This window comes from Choristoneura fumiferana, chromosome 22, assembly GCF_025370935.1.
Source record: "Choristoneura fumiferana chromosome 22, NRCan_CFum_1, whole genome shotgun sequence".
In the NCBI taxonomy this organism is placed as follows: domain Eukaryota; kingdom Metazoa; phylum Arthropoda; class Insecta; order Lepidoptera; family Tortricidae; genus Choristoneura; species Choristoneura fumiferana.
The window spans coordinates 5202689-5221458 of record NC_133493.1 but is presented as its reverse complement, the minus strand read 5'-3'; the positions used below and the strand labels follow the sequence as shown (position 1 = coordinate 5221458).

Below are 18770 nucleotides of genomic sequence, written 5' to 3'. Positions count from 1 at the left end.
TGTCCAGCAGTGGACGTCTTCGGGCTGATGATGATGATGATGATGAACTATCTTATGGTATACAATAAAGAGTCATTGTATTGTATTGTAAGTGTTTGGCTATATACCTAGTGCCATCCACGAAGACGCGTGATTTTCTCAAAATTTGCCATTAATGCCATTGCAATAAGAACCACGGCACGCGTCATCGTGAATGAATCTACCTATAATAGGTAACGTCATCAGAGTTATTATTAATGAACATACAGTATTAACATCTGTGAACCAAATTACTACTTAACATATTACAATATAAAAAAAGTCTCTTTTTGATACAGACAGTAGTTAGTATTGACGTGGTATAGTTTGGTACAATTTTACCAACACCATTTTGTTATAAAAAAACATGAAGTTTTCTGACAAAATTGATGATGAAAGAATTCAAATTGAAAATGTTCGATCAAATATAAAATTTTGGCAGCAACCGCTTTTTAGACAGGTAAGTAGAAATTAAATTAATGTCGTCAGTGTGTTTTTTTTCCCGCGACGGCTTTGCCAAAAGGGAGATACAATTTTTGCACTCTCTGTTTTAAAATGGTGTATTCTAACGCAGTGGTGAAATGAAGCGTATGAATTTGATGATAAAACTCGACATAGCTTTTATTTTTTATTTTTTTAATATTATGTGTCTATTTTAACGTATTCAATTTTAAGTTGCTATTTTGTTAGTTTCGTTATAATGTTATGTATATTTAAGACATTTGTGATAAATTAAGTTAAAAATTTGGATGTAATTTGGTATGCTGACAGGTCAATCTCTGGAACAACACAAATTTAATGCTACTTTTTTATTTACACTACACAGTCCTTGAGCTCTTAGAAAATCCTTCGGGTTCCGGTTTCGTTCAACACAAAATTTTTAGGAAATCCTAAATAGACTGGTAGATAGTGATGGACTGGCAGCAAACACAAAACAATTGAACCGTAGAATATGAATCCAATTAAGAAAAGAGAAGTCGAATGTGGTCCAAAGTATGATAAGAGGGGTCGAAAGCAAGTTGAGAAAAATTAACAATGGAGGACGAGGTGATTATTATCTAGACACGTGGTAGCGTGTCAAGCCAAGTTCAAGCTAAGAAAACTGGCGAGCAGCACCGTGTGTAATTTTACCCGAACCTTTTGGAGCCACTTTTGACCTCCTCATAGCTCAAAAACTATTTCACATAAACATATGAAATTTGGCTCATTTGTTGAGACTTGTGAGATACATCATCATCATTATGTCAGCCAAAAGACGTCCACTGCTGGACATAATCTCCCAAGGCTCTCCACTCAGACCGGTCTTGCGCTTTCCGCATCCAATGCGATCCCGCGATCTTAACCAGGTCGTCGCTCCATCTGGTTGGAGGCCTACCGACAGCTCGTCTCCCGGTCCGCGGACGCCATTCGAGAAACTTCTGACCCCATCGGCTATCAGTCCTGCGAGCAATGTGCCCCTTCCACTGCCAATTCAGGTCCGCAATTCTTCGGGCTATGTCGGTAACCTTAGTTCTACTGCGGATATCATCATTTCTGATTCTATCCCACAAAGAAACCCCGAGTATAGACCTCTTCATAGCCCTTGTTAGATACATATGATGTGCTCCAAATTTCATAAACACACCTAAAACGGTTATTTAGATATTAAAATTAAAAATCGACATTTTTATCACTGACACCTATAGATCAAAATTCTAACCCAGTTTCAGATGACCTAGAAAGTTCAAATTCGGCATCCAGATAGGTAATTGGATAAATACAAAGGAATAAATCAGAAACTAGTATTTTTTTTATTATCATCATCATATCAGCCATAGGACGTCCACTGTTGGACATAGGCCTCCCCCACAGACCTCCAGTTGCCTCAGTTGGAAGCAGTTTGCATCCACCGTGAACCCGCCACTTTTACCAGGTTATCCGTCCATATCGTTGGTGGGCGTCCTACGCTGCGCTTGCCGATCCGCGGACGCGCACGTGCGGGTGAGATATGCTTGGGGTTTATCTACGGAATTGAATCAGAAATGAGGAGATACGTAGAAAAATAAGGATCACCGACATAGCCAAGCGAATTAGCTTATTGAAATGGCAATGGGCAGGCCATATAGCACGGAGAACAGATGGTCGCTGGGGCCGAAAATTTCTCGGTGTAATCGGTGTTCATGTTGGCAAATAAATCAATCTTCATCTTCATCTTCTTAAATTAAACTATTTCTGTGCAAAAAGTAAATTAAAATAAAGTAAAAGTAATTTTGTACACCCTGATAATGCGCGACCATGATAATGTACGGCATGATAATCGGAAGACATAATGCTTCGGATTATCACGTCGTACATTATTGCGCGTACATTCCGAGTTGTACGTTATTGTTTCCCTAAAATATTGTGTTAAAATCTGATTTCTTCTTATAACTCATGATAATATATTGAAGCCCAAGGTCTAAATTGGCTAGTTTTCATATACAAATTATATTATAGCCTTCGCAAGTTGTAAAGTTTTAGTAGGTATTTAATAATAATTCGTATCTGAGAACTAGAGTCAGACCTTAACTTAGGCTTAAATTTTTTTGTTCAAGTTTTTCGTGGTTAAGTATTGACACGAAAGTCACGATGGAAGTAAATAAAGCTGTGCTAATAAATTTGACCGTGAAATACGAATTATTTTCAGACTTGATTTCATTTTACATTTTATTCTGCCGCCTGTAAGGTGCTTAATCGTTTAATTTGCAATATTATTTTTTCATAATTGCATGATGTCATTATCATTACAGGCTAAAGTCAAGGGCAAAGATATCGACGCGGCCAAAGTTGCAAAAATATGTATACACGGCCTTAATGTTAAGTCCATAAAGTGGTGTATAGATGTTTTTGCAACTTTGGCCGTGTCGATATCTATGCCCTTGACTGTACATTATGGGCTATGCTCGGAGTTTCTCTGAAGGATCGAATTCGAAACGAGGAGATCCGATACAGAACTAAAGTCATCGACATAGCTCACCGGATAAGCAAACTGAAGTGGCAGTGGGCCGGCCATATCAGTCGAAGAACTGATAACCGCTGGGGCAAACGAGTTCTTGAGTGGAGACCGCGAATCGGCAAGCGTGGCGTAGGACGCCCTCAGACTAGGTGGAGCGATGATCTTCGCAGGTTAGCTGGTAAGAACTGGATGAGACTGGCCGAGGATCGTGCTCAGTGGCGTGCAACTGGAGAGGCCTATGTCCAGCAGTGGACTAAGATAGGCCGATGATGATGATGATGATGATGACTGTACATTCTCTTTATTTTGTATATCAACGACCTGATTGTAGGTACAAATCCCAAAATTCTGAAGTTATTTGTTACGCTGATGATACTGCCATTCTCTTTACATGGCAGGAAACGTACTCTGCGGCCGATTCTGAGTTAAGAGCGTTTATACGTGGCTGATCTGGCAACGTTGAATTTTTGTTTGCTTTTCTCGATTTTTCCATAAAAAATAAAAATATGGTCTGATATAACTCTTCTTTATATACAAGGTGTTAATTATATAATTAAAAACCTCAGACACCCCAAAAATATTTTCTCAATTTAAGTTAGTTGATTGCATTTATTGTTGAATACTTTCATTATTTTAAAAGATATTCGTGTGTTTTGCTAAGTCAGTAATTCTATGCAGTTTCCAACTCTATACTCATAATTTGTATTTGTCAGTTGCGCTTTGACGTTTTAAGATGAAAATCCAACACACATTGACAGCAAAACAGCCAATATTAAATTATCGAAATAGCATGCAACCTTGCTACAATTTAAATTGGCGTCTGTTGCAGTCGTAACTTTTAGACTGGGCACAATAAAAAAGGGATTTTAGAACACAAATACAACCAAGTTTAAAAACATAGTGTAATCGATTCTACTTTCGGTTCTGAGCAATTACTTTCGGTTTTCAGTTATTTAATATTATTTGTAGTAAACTATCTTAGGCTTTCCTAAAAGCACGCAACTGTAATCTGAGGTGTAAACCAACTCACTGGGCCTCAAGATCAGCCTAGTTTGGGGGCCACTGTATATTGCTAAAATGTAATATTGCTTTGTGTGTTATTATAAATTTTCATTTTCACATCACAACCACTTAGCTGGTCAGATACATTTAAAAAATAATTGACAAAAAGGGAGAATTGCCCAGCAGTAGAACTTATTAGGTACATCACACACGCAGGCAATTCGAAAAAATCTGAGTTTTAATTTGTCTTTTTTCAGATTTTTGTGGCTCTGGGTCCGATGGCTTTAATATTCAGCTCTGGTATGGGACTAGGAACTGCAACTGTCATGGTACCTCAAATAAAAGCGATTAACAGCAGTATTCAAATTGACGGAGAAATGGAAAGCTGGTTTTGTAAGTAAAACAATTGTAAAGAGTAAAACCACGGTTTTGAGCAGGATCGTAAAAAAAGTAAAACATTTAACACAACAAAATCACTGTACCTACTCGTAGCAAGTAACATATTAAGACAATTTACATAAAACAGTTATCTATTGTTTTCCCAAAATTCATATGCTATAATTTTATTTACTTACTCGAATTTCATTTGCCCGAATGTTTCGTTTACCAGAAAAGTCATTCGATATACTCTCGTACGTATTGTTTTCCATATTATTTAGTGCAATAATATTTTTTGACAGAATTCTTAAACGCCATAATAATTGCTGCTTCTTTCCGAATCCTTCCTTATGTATATTAAACCTAACCTAATCTATTTGTTTTTTTTTTCAATTAAGTCTGATAGAGACCTGAACGACTGCTATTCCTCCTGCAACGCTCCTATTCCGGGTAGGTAAGGCGCTTCGCGCCTTGTTACAACTCTAACCTAACCGTCCTAACCTATTTTCTTTTAATTTTGTACAAATCCTTGTAAAGCAAAAAAAATATATTTTAATATAATAGAAATTAGGAATTCTTCATTGAAGTTGCCCCTGCCGAACCACCCAAGAGATTGCCATAAGCACAGCCGCAACAGTGTGTAAATGTACCAAATTCATAGGCTTACTTGATATATATGCTATTTATGAGTAGGTATAAACAGCTTTGCAGCAATCATAACAGTATTAAGTAAGCCTATGAGTTCTGAGAGGAGGCCTGTGCCCAGCAGTGGGACGTATATAGGCTGGGATGATGATGATGATGATTAGGTATATCGTTTTATTTATCACCATTTACATGGATGGCAAATGACATCATGGCAAGTGATAGTGGACGCTGTTTTGCAATACTGAGTCAACCCACTGTCATTTTGCAATACAATGTCAACTGTAAAATTATTTTCTAAGGGTTGACATTGTATTGCATAACAGCGTCCAGTTATGGATTACAATGATTATGAAAAATGAAATTATTTAAATTATCTTAATATTTTATTGATTTGTTACAGATTCCGGAATCAGCTTTGCAGCAATCATAACAATATTAACAGTTCCATATTTAGCCCAAATTAAAGGTTACAAGTTTGCGTTTATAATTATTAGCATCCCAATGATTATAGCTTGCGTCCTTCAGTACTTTGCTACTAGTGCTAAGCTTTTACTTGTTGCAACAATTATTCAAGGACTTACTTTTGGTGGGAATACAATTTTGGGCATCGTCCTAGTGGCTGAAATAACACATCCAAAATATAGAGGAACATTTCTAGTTATCAAAAGTGCTACTTTTTTTTGGGGTGTTTGGGTCTCAAATGCAATAGGCACTTTTTCAAAATGGAGAAACATTCCGTTAGTTTGTATATGGCCAGCTGTTTTTGCTTTAGTATCATGTTTCGCGTGGCCTGAGTCACCGTATTGGTTGGCTAGCAAAGGGAGAGTTGACGAATGTAAAAAATCATTTCGCTGGCTCAGGGGACAAAGTCCCAACGCCGAAAAGGAACTATCATTACTTGTAACAAAAAAACATCCGTCAATAAAGATTAAAAACGTGCTTAGTTTTATTAAGTCAACTATAGTTCTGCCTCAATTTTATAAACCAATGATTCTTAATATAGCCACGTTCTTTTTCTATTCGTCTTGTGGTAAGTATGTTTGTCAAACTTATATCTTGGTTATAATTAAAACTATTACCAAAAGTGACCGCGCAGCGTACACTGGCATGCTGATTATTGATGGAATTACTGTCTTTGGCATGTACTTAGGTAGTTATGTAGCCAAAAAAGTTTCAAGGCGCTTCATGTTTTTCTCTACATCAGGCAGTACCATATTTTTCCTTTTTGCTTTATCGTTATATTTATATTTAATACAGTTCGGAGTAATTAACCAAAATAATACATTGTCGTTAATTCTTCTTATGCTGTATTCTTTTTCAGTCAGTTGGGGTCCCATGCTGTTGTGCACAAATATTTTTTCCGAAATCACTCCTATGCGATTCAAACCATTTATAAGTTCAGTTTCTGCATGTTTTATGTATACCATGCAAGCGCTCTTTTTAAAACTTGGTCCGTGGCTTTTTAAAAGTGTAGGTTTTAGTGGTACTTGTGCTGTATACGGGACTCTATCTATTTTCCCTGTATTAGTACTGTTCAAATATCTACCCGAGACAAGTAATCGAACATTGAGAGATATAGAATTATTTTTTGAGACAGAAAAACATTGTGATGACTTTCTGAGTCAGCAGGAAGGTGAAGAAATGTTAATTTGTAATGGGAATAAATGATGAATCAATATTGTCTTAATACCTACTAAGTTTTTCCAAAAACTAAACAGCAATAATCACGAACAGTAATGTAACAGCATTAATAACAAGATTCTGGAAAAATCTATATTATTGTCCATTACCCATAACAGCACTGTATCGTAATGTTGCTAAAACGATACTGCAACCACTTGCTTTTTTTTTCTTCATTCGTACGTTCGGACAGGCTAAGGTGCAGACAGTTACATATTTATATGGTTTTTTTACAGATTAAGAACATTCCGAACATAATCCATAGCCTGCCAATATTTTTCACATCGTCACAGGCAAGTAAACGTTACTAAAAAACTAAATTTAACTTACACAAATTTTGACATTTTCTTTGCGTTTGCCATACTTTTTACTAAAGTATGAAAACATTTAACGTTTACTTTTTCTCTAATTTTGAATTGTAATTAATAAGCACCCAGTCGAAGAAAAAGTATTGTATGCAACGTTATATAAGTAAGTCAATATTTTTTCCACGATTATGTACTAAATAAATATAATACAAAATTAGAGAAAAAAGTAAACTTAAACTGTTTCATACTTTAGTATAAAGTAAGGCAAACGTAAATATAAAATAAACAACAACAAAAGAGTGGGAAATATGAAAATTACAAAACTTGTCTAAGATAAATTTTGTTTTTAATTTACGGTTATTTAACAGTGACGATGTTAAAAAAAGGGATTTTGTTTAGGTACTTTTATCTTGGCAGCCATGAATTATGTACGGAAACTTTTTGTTACTTATGTATAAAAATATTAACTAAAGTAAGTGGTTTGCACCTTAGCCTGACCGAACGAAAGAATTAAGAGCGTTTATACCTGCTGAGCTGGCAACGTTGCATTTTTGTTAGTTTCTCTCGATTATTCCATAAAAAATGAATAAAAATTAAAAATGTTTTCTGATAGCGTGAAATAGAAACAGTTGTTAGCGTGATAAGTCCTGTATGTGGTATTTTGTCTAAAAAAGAAATACTTTATATTAAAATTTATCCAATTGTGTCATATTAACTCGTGCACGACGTCAGTGCCATAATGTTTTAAGGAGATTAAATGTATTTGCATCATCAGTAAGTACCTACTATAATTTCGTAAGCCTCTACAGAATTTTTCTGCAAAACCATCGTTCGTACGTGTTCTCAAAAGTTATTTTCAAAGGCTGTGCTAGGATAAACTAAGTGATTCTGTCATCACTTAATCTTTCGTGAGACATGATTTATTAATTAACAATTTACAAGGTTCACCCACGCTTTTGAATCAAGAAACGGTCCGATTACTTTAATATTTTCGGAAGACCTCTGTGGGTTCTGTTTCTGTCGAACCTTGGCTTTTTATTTTTATGGATATGGATTTGTATTTCTATATAAGGTATAAACAAAAATAAAAAACCTTTCAGACTTTTTTTATTCGTTTCTTGTTAAATATACAATACAATATGTTAATGATATATCCTTATTAAGTGACAAACGCAAAACGCACGTTTATTACTAATCCCATCAACACTTTTAAACTGTTTCATATTTCATTTGTGAAACAATTTTTTTTTATTCGACCGGATGGAAAACTAGCAAGTGGGTCTCCTGATGGTAAGCGATCACCACCGCCCATAAACATCTGCCACACCAGGGGTATTGGGATACCTCAAGTGCTAGTAATTTCACCGGCTGTCTTACTCTCTACGCCGAAACACAACAGTGCAAGCGCTGCCCCTTTACGGCAGGATTAGCGAGCAAGATGGTGGTAGCAATCCGGGCGGACCTTGCACAAGGTCCTACCACCTGCAATTCATTACACTAAATTCACTAATAACATAACATTAGTAAAGACGATAGCCTACATTCAAACTTTTTTACTTAAATCTTCTAATATTGAACATGAAACTACCGTGAGACTCACTCATATTAAATGATATTATAACGGATAACTCTTGCCTTAAACCGAGTTTAGCTCGACATGTTTCGGGCTATTTCGTAGCCCTAAATGCGGGTAGTTGTGCGCCGGTGTTAGTTTTGTCGGACAGTCGTGCGAGCAGAGCGGTGGCGCGTAGTGTGCGTGTTGCGGCAGCCGCCGAGTCGCGTGCTCCTGAGAGGAAGGGCTACGAAATAGCCCGAAACATGTCGAGCTAAACTCGGTTTAAGACGTGAGTTATCTTCTTCTAATATTGTTTCGCTTTCGTCATCATTTTGAGCATCGCCATTATTTTTTATTTTATCTTTATCATCAAAAAAGCAAGGGTAAAGGCACCAGAAGTTATCCTTTTAATGGAAATTTCAAGTTTGAACAAAGGTTCAAACTTAACAAAGGTTATGTCTACAGGATTAGGGCAGATAATAAAATGTATTACTCAGTTTGGTTCATTATTTACTCTTGTTTTAATAAAAACAAGGAAATAACAAAAAAACTTCTTTGATAATTTTATATTTAGTTTTAAACACAAAATAGCACTTATTTCCAGTACCTAATCAGCCACTAAAATCTAATAATCAGCTTTTGTGTACCCAGTAATCAGCCTAGCCACTTATTAATTAAAACGACCTCATAATCAACTATAATCATATGAAAATCAACGAAATAAATATCTAAATAGGTACACAGTTATATAAAAAGAGATCAAAATCAACAATAGTCATATTCATCAACGTTACAATTGTCAGTGACATATATTATGTCGTTGCGCGCGCTGCTGCTGGACCACATGCACACGCACGTTGCGGCGCATGCTGCAGGAGGGGAGCGCGAAGAGGGCAGCGCTGAAAGTATATTTTTAACTAATTATATTTTTTCTTTTAGAAATATAAAATTTTACTCGCAAACGTGATGAAAAACATTGTATGTCGCACGGGCGGTACTAGAATTACGAACATCGACTCATTAAAGCCCTCAGTCTTCGACTTCGGGCTTCTAATAGACTCTCGTTCGTAATTCCTTATTTACTGCCCTTAAGACACAATGTAATTTAGTCATTAAAATTGGTTTCAATAGTCCCAACATAATTTTTTTATGTAAATGATTAATTATCTACTAATTATTTTTTCCGTAGGTAATGAATCAAGTATACTTACATAGAAAATACAAGGTGTTTTTATTTTCAGTTGCCATGCAAACTTTGATATGTTATTCAGTGCCTATCATTGATAAAACACTATTAAACAAAACAATACAATACAATATGACTCTTTATTGTACGATTTAATTTACGATTGTTTATTGTAAATGATTACATAAATGACACAGACAAGGAAAGCAGTTACCATTGACGAAACGGACCCACCTCAGCGTAATGCCGGCTCAGGAGCCAGCGCTGGTCTTCCGGTGGGACCGTGAGGCCGCCATTGCAAGCTGCGCGCATGACCGGACCGTGTCTATTGTCAACGCGACCGTTTGAACAAAAAAACACATTCCGTTTTTTGTGTAAAGCTAAAGTAATGAATGATAACAAATTCAACAACAATACCAAGCAACTTAATTTTCAATCACATCATCCATTTTCCTTTTATCTTTATCTTTAACAAAGCATAATTCTAGTTCTTGCAAAGTCTTATTATTCGTTTCTGGTAAATATTTATACAAATAAATCCAAAATAAAAGTGTAAAAGTGCCGTAGATACCGAAGCTGCCGTGCATGCCGACATTTGCCATTAAAATTGGAGCTAGTCGCAAATTTGCTGTTTGCAAACCCCAGAATACGCATGAACCTACTGCCACTATAAAAGCTTTAAATCTCATCGGTGCTATTTCAGAAGTAAAAGAAGTTGATAAAACCATAGGACCCCAACTAACTGCAAAGGTATACAAAACAAGCAATGTTAACGAAACAACATTATTTTGAGTAACTACGTCATACGCTACCAATGACAAATACAAACATAATACATACAAAAAGAAAATAGTTACTGCAGAAGTTATTAAAAACATGTTCCGTCTTCTTACATTCATCGCTACGTAACTGCCAATGTACATGCCAACAACAGTCACTCCATCTATGAGTAACATTCCAGCATAGGCTGTTGATTCACTTTTAGTGATATCTTCAATGATGACAAGCGCATAGACAGTCATCACAATTTTGCCACTAAATTGATACAAGCTATATAAAACACAATTGACTGCGAAAGGCATATAAAACTGTCGACAAACAGCTGATTTCTTAATTTTGGATACCAAGTTACTTTTGCCTGAATTATCAGAGTTTTTCGTTTGGTTTTTAATAATAGCCGCTAGCTCATCTTTGTCATTTTCAGGACCTCGCAGCCATACAAATGATTTCTTACATTCTTCAATTCTTCCTACACTTGCCAACCAATATGGACCCTCGGGCCATATGATGCACGAAAACAAAGCGAATAAGGCTGGCCATATTCCTAATAGAGGGATGTTTCTCCAATATGAGAAAGTTCCAATAATGTTGCCAGTCCAAATACCCCAGAAGAACGATGCACTTTTCATAACAAGGAAAAAACTTCTAAGTCTTGGTTCTGCATATTCTGTTATCGAAATGATTCCTAGAGAAATATTGCCTCCCATTGTGACACCTTGACATAACCCTGCTATTAAAAGATGAACGGCGTTAGTGGCAAAGAGATGGAGAATAAATGCGATAATTACTGGTAAGCATATGAGAACGAAGGTCAATTTATATCCTTTCCATTGGCTTATATATGGTACAAGTAAGACTGTAGGCATTGATCCAATGCCGTTCACGGAATCTGAAATAAAATAGCAAAAATTATTTCTACTTACTTTTTGCTAGATGGTTAAAGGATATAATTTTTCATTCAACAACAGGGGACCGATTTTGAGATCGCCCTGAAAAAAATATTCTTAAGTTGTAAAATATGTGTTTTGCTATAAACGCGAATAAATGAATTTGAATATGAATTAAAACTGCGGGTCAAATGGAATTTTCGACAACTAGTTCGACAAGATCAGAATTGGAGTTTTTTTACTACTCTACGCGTATTCCAATATCACCACGACTTTTTACTATTTTCTAGTGCAGCAATTTAAAAACTCGATTTGATCTGTGGCTGTCATTTTTTGATTTAAAATTAAATTGAGACACATTTTAGTAACTATGTCACTGTCGTTAATTTGCAAACGTGCGTAATACTACTTACATCCCTGAGTAAATAACTGTAACTTTATTAATATTCTCAACGAGCATTGAGATATTGTGTGCTTAATTCCAGTCCTTAGTTCTTGGCAGGGCTTCAAATACCGGTAAAAAGTTGGTAACGTTACAGATTTGACGTTAAGTCAGGATGTACCGTAATTTTTCAATTTTTACCGGTATAATCTTTTTTACGTTTTAAGCTGTTCACATAAAGTTAACGTTAATTTAAAAGATTACTTCTCACTTTTACATTATAGCGGCGTCTCTGGTCATCATTCTGCTAAATCAGAACATTTGTTTATGCTATTAAATCTACTCAACAACGATATATATGTGCTTGTATGTAATTCGTATCAAAATATAATTAAGAATTGCTATTTTTGACGAATTATATAATGCATTCACGATTATAATTTCCGACGTTTTGAGTCCATTTCAAGTCTCATGGTCACGAAAAAATCAAGTAACGTTAATTGGGTAACGTTACCATAATGTTAATTTATCAAGTAACGTTGTTATTAAATACCGGTACAAGGTGATAAGGGAACCCCCCCCCCCCCCTCCATCATTAAACATATTTTAAATTACTTGTGACAACAAAGACGGTCCATTTCCCGAATAGCGACAAAAAATATTATTATTATATTGGCGAGTAAAAACTTTTCCTATAGTTTCTTTACCTCAAAATCAAAAATGCAACCTTAATAAAATAATTTCTTAGGAGAAAATCGTAAAAATCGAAAGTATTTCTATTTCAGTTGCAAAGATAATACGCTTAATGAAGATCTCAATGACACTAGCAGAAGCAAGGAATGGAAGGGGTGCAGCAGCAGCGGTAGTCGGTGCAGTGAATGGATCTACGACTATCCCGATAGTATTGTGGCAGAAGAAAGTACTGATCCTACTAATCTGCAGGCACGACATTGCCCCCGCCAAATCGAGCAAAAAAAACAATACTCTGGTAAATGTGAAAGCTTGTGAATCTGTAAGTACTCGTATTTGTTACTCTTACATACTAAAACAGCGCTAGACGGATTCGAAGTATGAATTATTAGAGGTATATAGGTAGACCTCGAGATTCGTTTTTAAACATACAGATCTAAAACAAATTTTATTATTTAGTAACTGCTAAAATATGAAATTTTGCACGGGTATTTTATATTATTCTCTTCTTTATTTAACGATAATGAAGACCAATTTGTAATTTTTGAGGATTCTCATTGCAGCTTATCCTTATAAACATAGTACCACATGTAGTCTATTGTGTGCTTAGAGTGTACTTGTGTTAAGTTTTTGCAATACTAACATAACCAGGCTGACATTGACTCGCTGACGTATATGTCGGAATCATCCTTCTTCAGTTGTGGCATCATCACCGTTGAGGTTCCCATGAACACTCCAGCGCTGAATATCAAAGACATTGGACCAAGTATTACGTATGTCTGGAAATCATAGATTTAATTTTCTTAGTATAGTAACTTTTTTTATTGAAAGTCACGTCTAGGCTTGATTTTCAGTCAGTGGTACAGTTATTCACATCATATCGCATCTTAGAAAACCATAAAAATATGATGTTTCACAAATTCAGAATTAGTAATTTAGTTTAAGTAAGTAAGTTATCAAACAAAAATCTTTCCAATTATATCGAAAATACAAACTGAAATATAGATGCACAGAAAAATAAGACCAGCGCTGGTGGTGATAGATTTTACGGGATGACCGTAAAAGTAACAAAAAATTTGGAATTGAAATAAAAAATACAAAAGATTCCAAAAAAACAATCTTACTTTCCAATTATACTTTCGTTCCTGCAAAGCTTTTTATTTCAATTTAATTATCAAAATGATTTTCTATAATGACTGTAGTCATTAATTTAGATACTGCTCAACTTTTACACAATGCTCAACTATAACTTAAGTACAATAAACAATAGTAGATTATTGTCGTGGCCTGGAAGTAGGCAATTGCTGGCTGAGTATGAGTATTAAACGGACGAGCTTGCGAGTCCGTTTAACTAATACGAAGCCAGCAATTGCTATTCCAGCCGAGACTAATATAAAGCTTTTCTCAAAAATGGTGAATAATTCTGAAATAGAATAAACTTTTTCTCAAAATATATTGTAAAATTTCATTTTATTCCAATACTTTTCTTATGCTTTCCCGCCTTTTTTCATTAAAAAATAAACTGCAGGTGTATTTTTCTACCGAAAACACCACAAGCTATTTCAGACCCAATAGAAAAAGTCCGGAGTTCCAACAAAATATCTGATACCGGCCATTAGACTTGGCTGTATGTATACGACTTGTGCCAATATTGCCATGGCCTTTTTAACTTTAAAAAAAATGTGACTGATTACAGGCGCGCTAATTCATTATCGTCGAGCTAGCGCGCCTGCAATCGTTTTAACTTTTTAATTTTCGCTGACCATAAACTATGCACTTCACCTTCTGATATGTAAACAATAATGTCAACTTTTACGGTCATTTTTGAGAAAAACACTTTATTCGATTACAAAAAATCTTGTCATTTAACAACAAAAATACTCAAACACACACAGAAAATACATGGTTATTTTACCTGTCTCATTGCTGGTATCCTCCAAAGAGGTAGAACCTTTTTTTCGACATGATGCGTCATCTTGATTGCGCCGATACTGTTTTGTTTTGAAAAAAATATTTAAAAACATCGGTGACATTCAAGAGAAAAGCAGCATTACTCTTTGTCTCAGATGAGAATCTCATGAAATATCTAATCTTGTTTTAGGGTTTAGTATTTATAGTATAATTGTTATCTTTTAAAATGTTTAGACAGATTATGTTAAAGTAGCATTGATAAGCAAAGCTTGTGCTATCAATACAAACTAGTTTCAGTAAATTATATTTTTAAATGAGGGGTTAGTTGTTAGTTCGCAGCAGAGTTAAGCAAAATTAATAAATTTACGAATAAATGGAAAGATAACTATTATTCGTTATTAGACATAATTTGATATAATTTGAGGTTTTAGATCTTTTAAACAGGCTTTAGGTTTGGTAAAATCATTTTTCAGTTAAAAGATCTCATTGCAAAACACTAAGTGCTATAATTTAATGTTGTCAAGTGACAAAACAATTCTGGTTTCATGAGATAAAAGATGAAAACAACATAAAGTTTTTCAAAGTATACGCACCACACACATTTTTAATTAAATTCACATAAATAGGAACCTGTTTCAGCAGATTTCAGAAATGTTGATGAAAGAAATGCCCTGAGTTGGATTAATCAAAAATAAATATATTTGTAAATCTTGAAAACGTGTTCAGTCGCAGATTTTGCACTTCTGCAGAATTATTGCTCCTAATATTGTTTATTTTCCGTATATGAACGAAATTCTACACTGTGCGTGGACTGGTACGTATTTGGCTGATTCTTACGTTGGCTGACACATTTTCGTGTGTTTTACTGTAAGCCAAGGGTAAATTTAGAAAAGAATACAAACAACTATAATGATCATGTCAATTTATTTAATCGTATGGCATACATTTAAAATAGGCTTATAAACATAACATAACATCATGTCAATAAAGCATGTTTATTTATTTTAAAATTATGGTTAAATATGGTGGACATATATATATAAATATGATATGGTACATGGTTACATAAACGGATTAAGACAATATTGACATAGAAAGTTTCGAGAGTAATATTTTATAATAATTGGATAAAATGATCGTATCAGAAGCTGAAAACGCTGGCAGAGAATTGAAATGAGTGGCGATTACTCCACCGACAAGAGCTAAGCTCTTAAATTAATGATGATGATGATGGATAAATGATAAAATTATAAAGGTAAAGACCGAGCGTTGTGCTGACATGATATAGTATGCGAATGAACTTGATACAAAAAACATTTTTTTCTAACACATTATTTATTTTACCTTTTCCTTTATTTAACAAAGCATAACTCTAGTTCTTGCAAAGTCTTATTATTAGTTTCTGGTAAATATTTATACAAATAAATCAAAGATATAAGTGTAAACGTGCCGTAAATACCAAAGCTGCCGTGCATGCCAACATTTGCCAGTAGAATTGGAGCTAGTCGCAAATTTGCCGTTTGTAACCCCCAAAAAGCGCATGAACTTACAGACACTATAAACGTTTTAAACCTCATCGGTGCTATTTCTGAGGTAAAAGTATTTGCTAAATTCATAGGACCCCAACTAACAGCAAAAGAATACAAAACAAGCAAAGTTAACGAAATAATGTCATTTTGAGTAACCACTTCATACGCTACCAATGATAAATATAAGCATAATGCGTACAAAAATAAAATAGTTATTGCTGAAGTTATTAGTAACATATTCCTTCGCCTAACTTTCATAGATATATAACTGCCAATGTACATGCCAAGTATAGTGACCCCATCTATGATTAACATTCCAGCATATGCTGTTGATTCACTTTTTGTGATATCTTCAATGATGATAAGTGCATAGACGGTCATCACCATTTTACCACTAAATTGAAACAAGCAATATAAAACAAAATTGACTGCCAAAGGCATATAAAACTGTCGCAATACAATGGCATTCTTAATCGTAGACAGTAAGTTTTTTTTCATTATATTATTTTTATCCGGTTTGATCGTTTGGTTGTTGATGATAGACGATAGCTCATCTGTATAATTTCCAGTTCCTCGAAGCCATTCAAAAGATTTTTTACATTCCTCGATCCTTCCTACACTTGCCAACCAATATGGACCATCAGGCCATACGATGCATGAAAAAAAAGCAATTAAGGCAGGCCATATTCCTAATAAAGGAATGTTTCTCCAATACGCGAAAGTTCCAATAGTGTTAGCAACCCAAATACCCCAGAAAAAAGTTGCTCCTTTTAAAACTAGGAACAAACTTCTAAGTCTTGGTTCTGCATATTCCGTTATGGCAATTATACCTAGTGTAACATTGCCACCCATTGTTACACCTTGGCATAATGCTGCTATTAAAAGATGGACGGCGTTGGTTGCAAAAAATTGAAGAATATATGCGATAATTAAGGGTAAACAGATGATTTTAAAGCTAAATTTGTATCCTTTGCGTTGGCTTAAATATGGTATAGTCAAAGCAGCGGGTACTGATCCAAATCCGTTTACTGAATCTGGAACAAAATGCCAAACTTTTAATAATAAATTATTGTCTGCATTGAAAATTGAGGAAAGCTAAGTTACAAACAATACAAAAAAACAATGAATAGAACCTAGAACACCAGCGTTCCTAATAAAAATTGAAGCAAATTACATTTTTTTATACTTAAATGATAAAAATTTAAAACTTACATAACCAGGCTGACATTGGCTCGCTGACGTATATATCGGAATCATCCTTCTTCAGTTGCGGCAACATCACTGTTGCGGTTCCCATGAACACTCCGGCGCTGAATATCAAAGCCATTGGGCCGCATATAACAAATGTCTACAAACATAGAAAAGTTAAGTTTTGTATCTTTAAAATCCTACTTATCCTACTTATTTTTATAAATGCGAAAGTTTGTGAGTATGTTTGTTACTCCTTCACGCTGAAACGGCTGGACGGGTTTGGATGAAATTTGGTATGTAGCTGGACATCTGGAATAAAACATAGGCTACTTTTTATTCCGATATTCCCACGGGATAGGGATGAAATCTCGAAATAAGAACCGCTGGGCTTAGAGCTTAGAGTCGAGAAACTTTAATTTTCGGGAATTCCCACGGGAATTTTTAAAAATCCCGAAATTTCAATTCAGCTGCTGGATCTAATGATTTACGTGTGCGAAGCCGCGGGTAAACACAAGTTTCGAATAATGATGTCTCTTCTATCTAACTACAATTTTGGCAGGGCAGTCGGGTCAAGATTGGTAGCGAACCGCCATGTCGACTTCTTGGGAAAATAATGTGGTAGATTCCATTTGCCTTCAACTCTGCTAGTATGCTGGAGACCGGAGTTCGTAGTTGCTGCACAAAGCGCTACTACCTACTCTCACGCCATTTCAAAGGTTAACTGGAATCCCTTTAAGGGATAAGTTCGCCTTTGTACATCTCTTTCTCTTGTTAATTGTAATTTTCATAAGTTTTATGTACAGTAAAGAATTAAAATACAATACAATACAATAACAGTTTGGTTAATCTTTTTACAACACTCTTGGAAAGAGTCGCTATGTCTCATTTGCAAATCGGATGTGGTATAGCTAAATTGATAATGTACCAACCACCTAGTTGTGTGTTTGTTAGTTACCGTGTAGACTTTTTTAAATAATGGCTTAATAAAAAAGTCAATAACCTTAAAAATAGTTTTACTTTTGTTTATTTACTTTACTTTGTTTTATCAAAGACTAAGGGGACTTATGTGATAGTGAGCAGCAGCACTCAGACTCTGTCAAGAGTGTAGCAACTTAAAAGATCTCTTTACTAAAGCCATTACAAAAGAAAAAAGTACTTTATTTTTAAATTTCCTTACCTGTCTCACTGCTGGTATCTTCCAAAAGGGTAAATCATTTTTTTCTTCACGATTCGTCATCTTAATCACTTCAAAACCGTATTTTTATCAAACCATATAGCTTTTAGTAAAAACAAAAGAACACCGCGACTTGGAAGTAAAAATACTGCATTAGACAGAGTTGAGATAAATACGACTTAGCTCATTGCGTTGTGATAAGGAACGTTTAATATCTTATATTAGACTATGTTTGCTATCTCAGAATGTTACAGTGACAGTAGTGTATAGTGATAAACAGTAACCAAGCCAGTGAAAAGACTTTTGGCTTTCACTTCGTCTTGAGTTTTTAGAACTACGTCATTATTAATGAACTATAAATAATAACTTTGCTCACCCGCGACCTAACTCTACTATACTTATTACTTTAGGTCGCGGGTGAGCAAAGTAATGTTTAAAACTTGTACGGTCAGCGTACATTAAAGTTACAAGTTGCTC

At 34.9% G+C, this 18770-nt stretch overlaps 3 protein-coding genes across 3 annotated transcripts; 1 reads left to right on the top strand and 2 right to left on the bottom strand.

Moving 5' to 3' along the window:
- The first annotated feature begins 300 nt into the window (after positions 1-300).
- LOC141440240 (facilitated trehalose transporter Tret1-like) lies at positions 301-8627 on the top strand. The gene is made up of 3 exons (XM_074104696.1): positions 301-478; positions 4252-4387; positions 5421-8627. The coding sequence occupies exons 1-3, from the start codon at positions 386-388 to the stop codon at positions 6686-6688; spliced, it is 1497 nt and encodes a 498-aa protein (XP_073960797.1). The 5' UTR covers positions 301-385; the 3' UTR covers positions 6689-8627.
- Positions 8628-9516: 889 nt separating this feature from the next.
- LOC141440283 (facilitated trehalose transporter Tret1-like) lies at positions 9517-14548 on the bottom strand. Its single transcript, XM_074104755.1, has 3 exons — positions 14404-14548; positions 13132-13267; positions 9517-11418 (listed from the first exon to the last, which is right to left on the bottom strand). Exons 1-3 carry the CDS (start codon positions 14461-14463, stop codon positions 10175-10177), a joined length of 1440 nt encoding a protein of 479 aa, XP_073960856.1. The 5' UTR covers positions 14464-14548; the 3' UTR covers positions 9517-10174.
- An 838-nt stretch (positions 14549-15386) lies between these two features.
- On the bottom strand, positions 15387-18481 carry LOC141440284 (facilitated trehalose transporter Tret1-like). The gene is made up of 3 exons (XM_074104756.1): positions 18297-18481; positions 17141-17276; positions 15387-16962 (listed from the first exon to the last, which is right to left on the bottom strand). The coding sequence occupies exons 1-3, from the start codon at positions 18354-18356 to the stop codon at positions 15752-15754; spliced, it is 1407 nt and encodes a 468-aa protein (XP_073960857.1). The 5' UTR covers positions 18357-18481; the 3' UTR covers positions 15387-15751.
- Between the last annotated feature and the right edge of the window lie 289 nt (positions 18482-18770).

Coding starts and splice junctions, on each gene's coding strand:
- LOC141440240 (XM_074104696.1), top strand. CDS start 386: ATGAAGTTTTCTGACAAAATTGATGATGAAAGAATTCAAATTGAAAAT. Junction 479..4,251: donor AGCAACCGCTTTTTAGACAG/GTAAGTAGAAAT, acceptor GTCTTTTTTCAG/ATTTTTGTGGCTCTGGGTCC. Junction 4,388..5,420: donor AGAAATGGAAAGCTGGTTTT/GTAAGTAAAACA, acceptor GATTTGTTACAG/ATTCCGGAATCAGCTTTGCA.
- LOC141440283 (XM_074104755.1), bottom strand. CDS start 14,463: ATGACGCATCATGTCGAAAAAAAGGTTCTACCTCTTTGGAGGATACCA. Junction 13,268..14,403: donor GGATACCAGCAATGAGACAG/GTAAAATAACCA, acceptor TATGATTTCCAG/ACATACGTAATACTTGGTCC. Junction 11,419..13,131: donor GTCAATGTCAGCCTGGTTAT/GTTAGTATTGCA, acceptor ATTTTATTTCAG/ATTCCGTGAACGGCATTGGA.
- LOC141440284 (XM_074104756.1), bottom strand. CDS start 18,356: ATGACGAATCGTGAAGAAAAAAATGATTTACCCTTTTGGAAGATACCA. Junction 17,277..18,296: donor AGATACCAGCAGTGAGACAG/GTAAGGAAATTT, acceptor CTATGTTTGTAG/ACATTTGTTATATGCGGCCC. Junction 16,963..17,140: donor GCCAATGTCAGCCTGGTTAT/GTAAGTTTTAAA, acceptor ATTTTGTTCCAG/ATTCAGTAAACGGATTTGGA.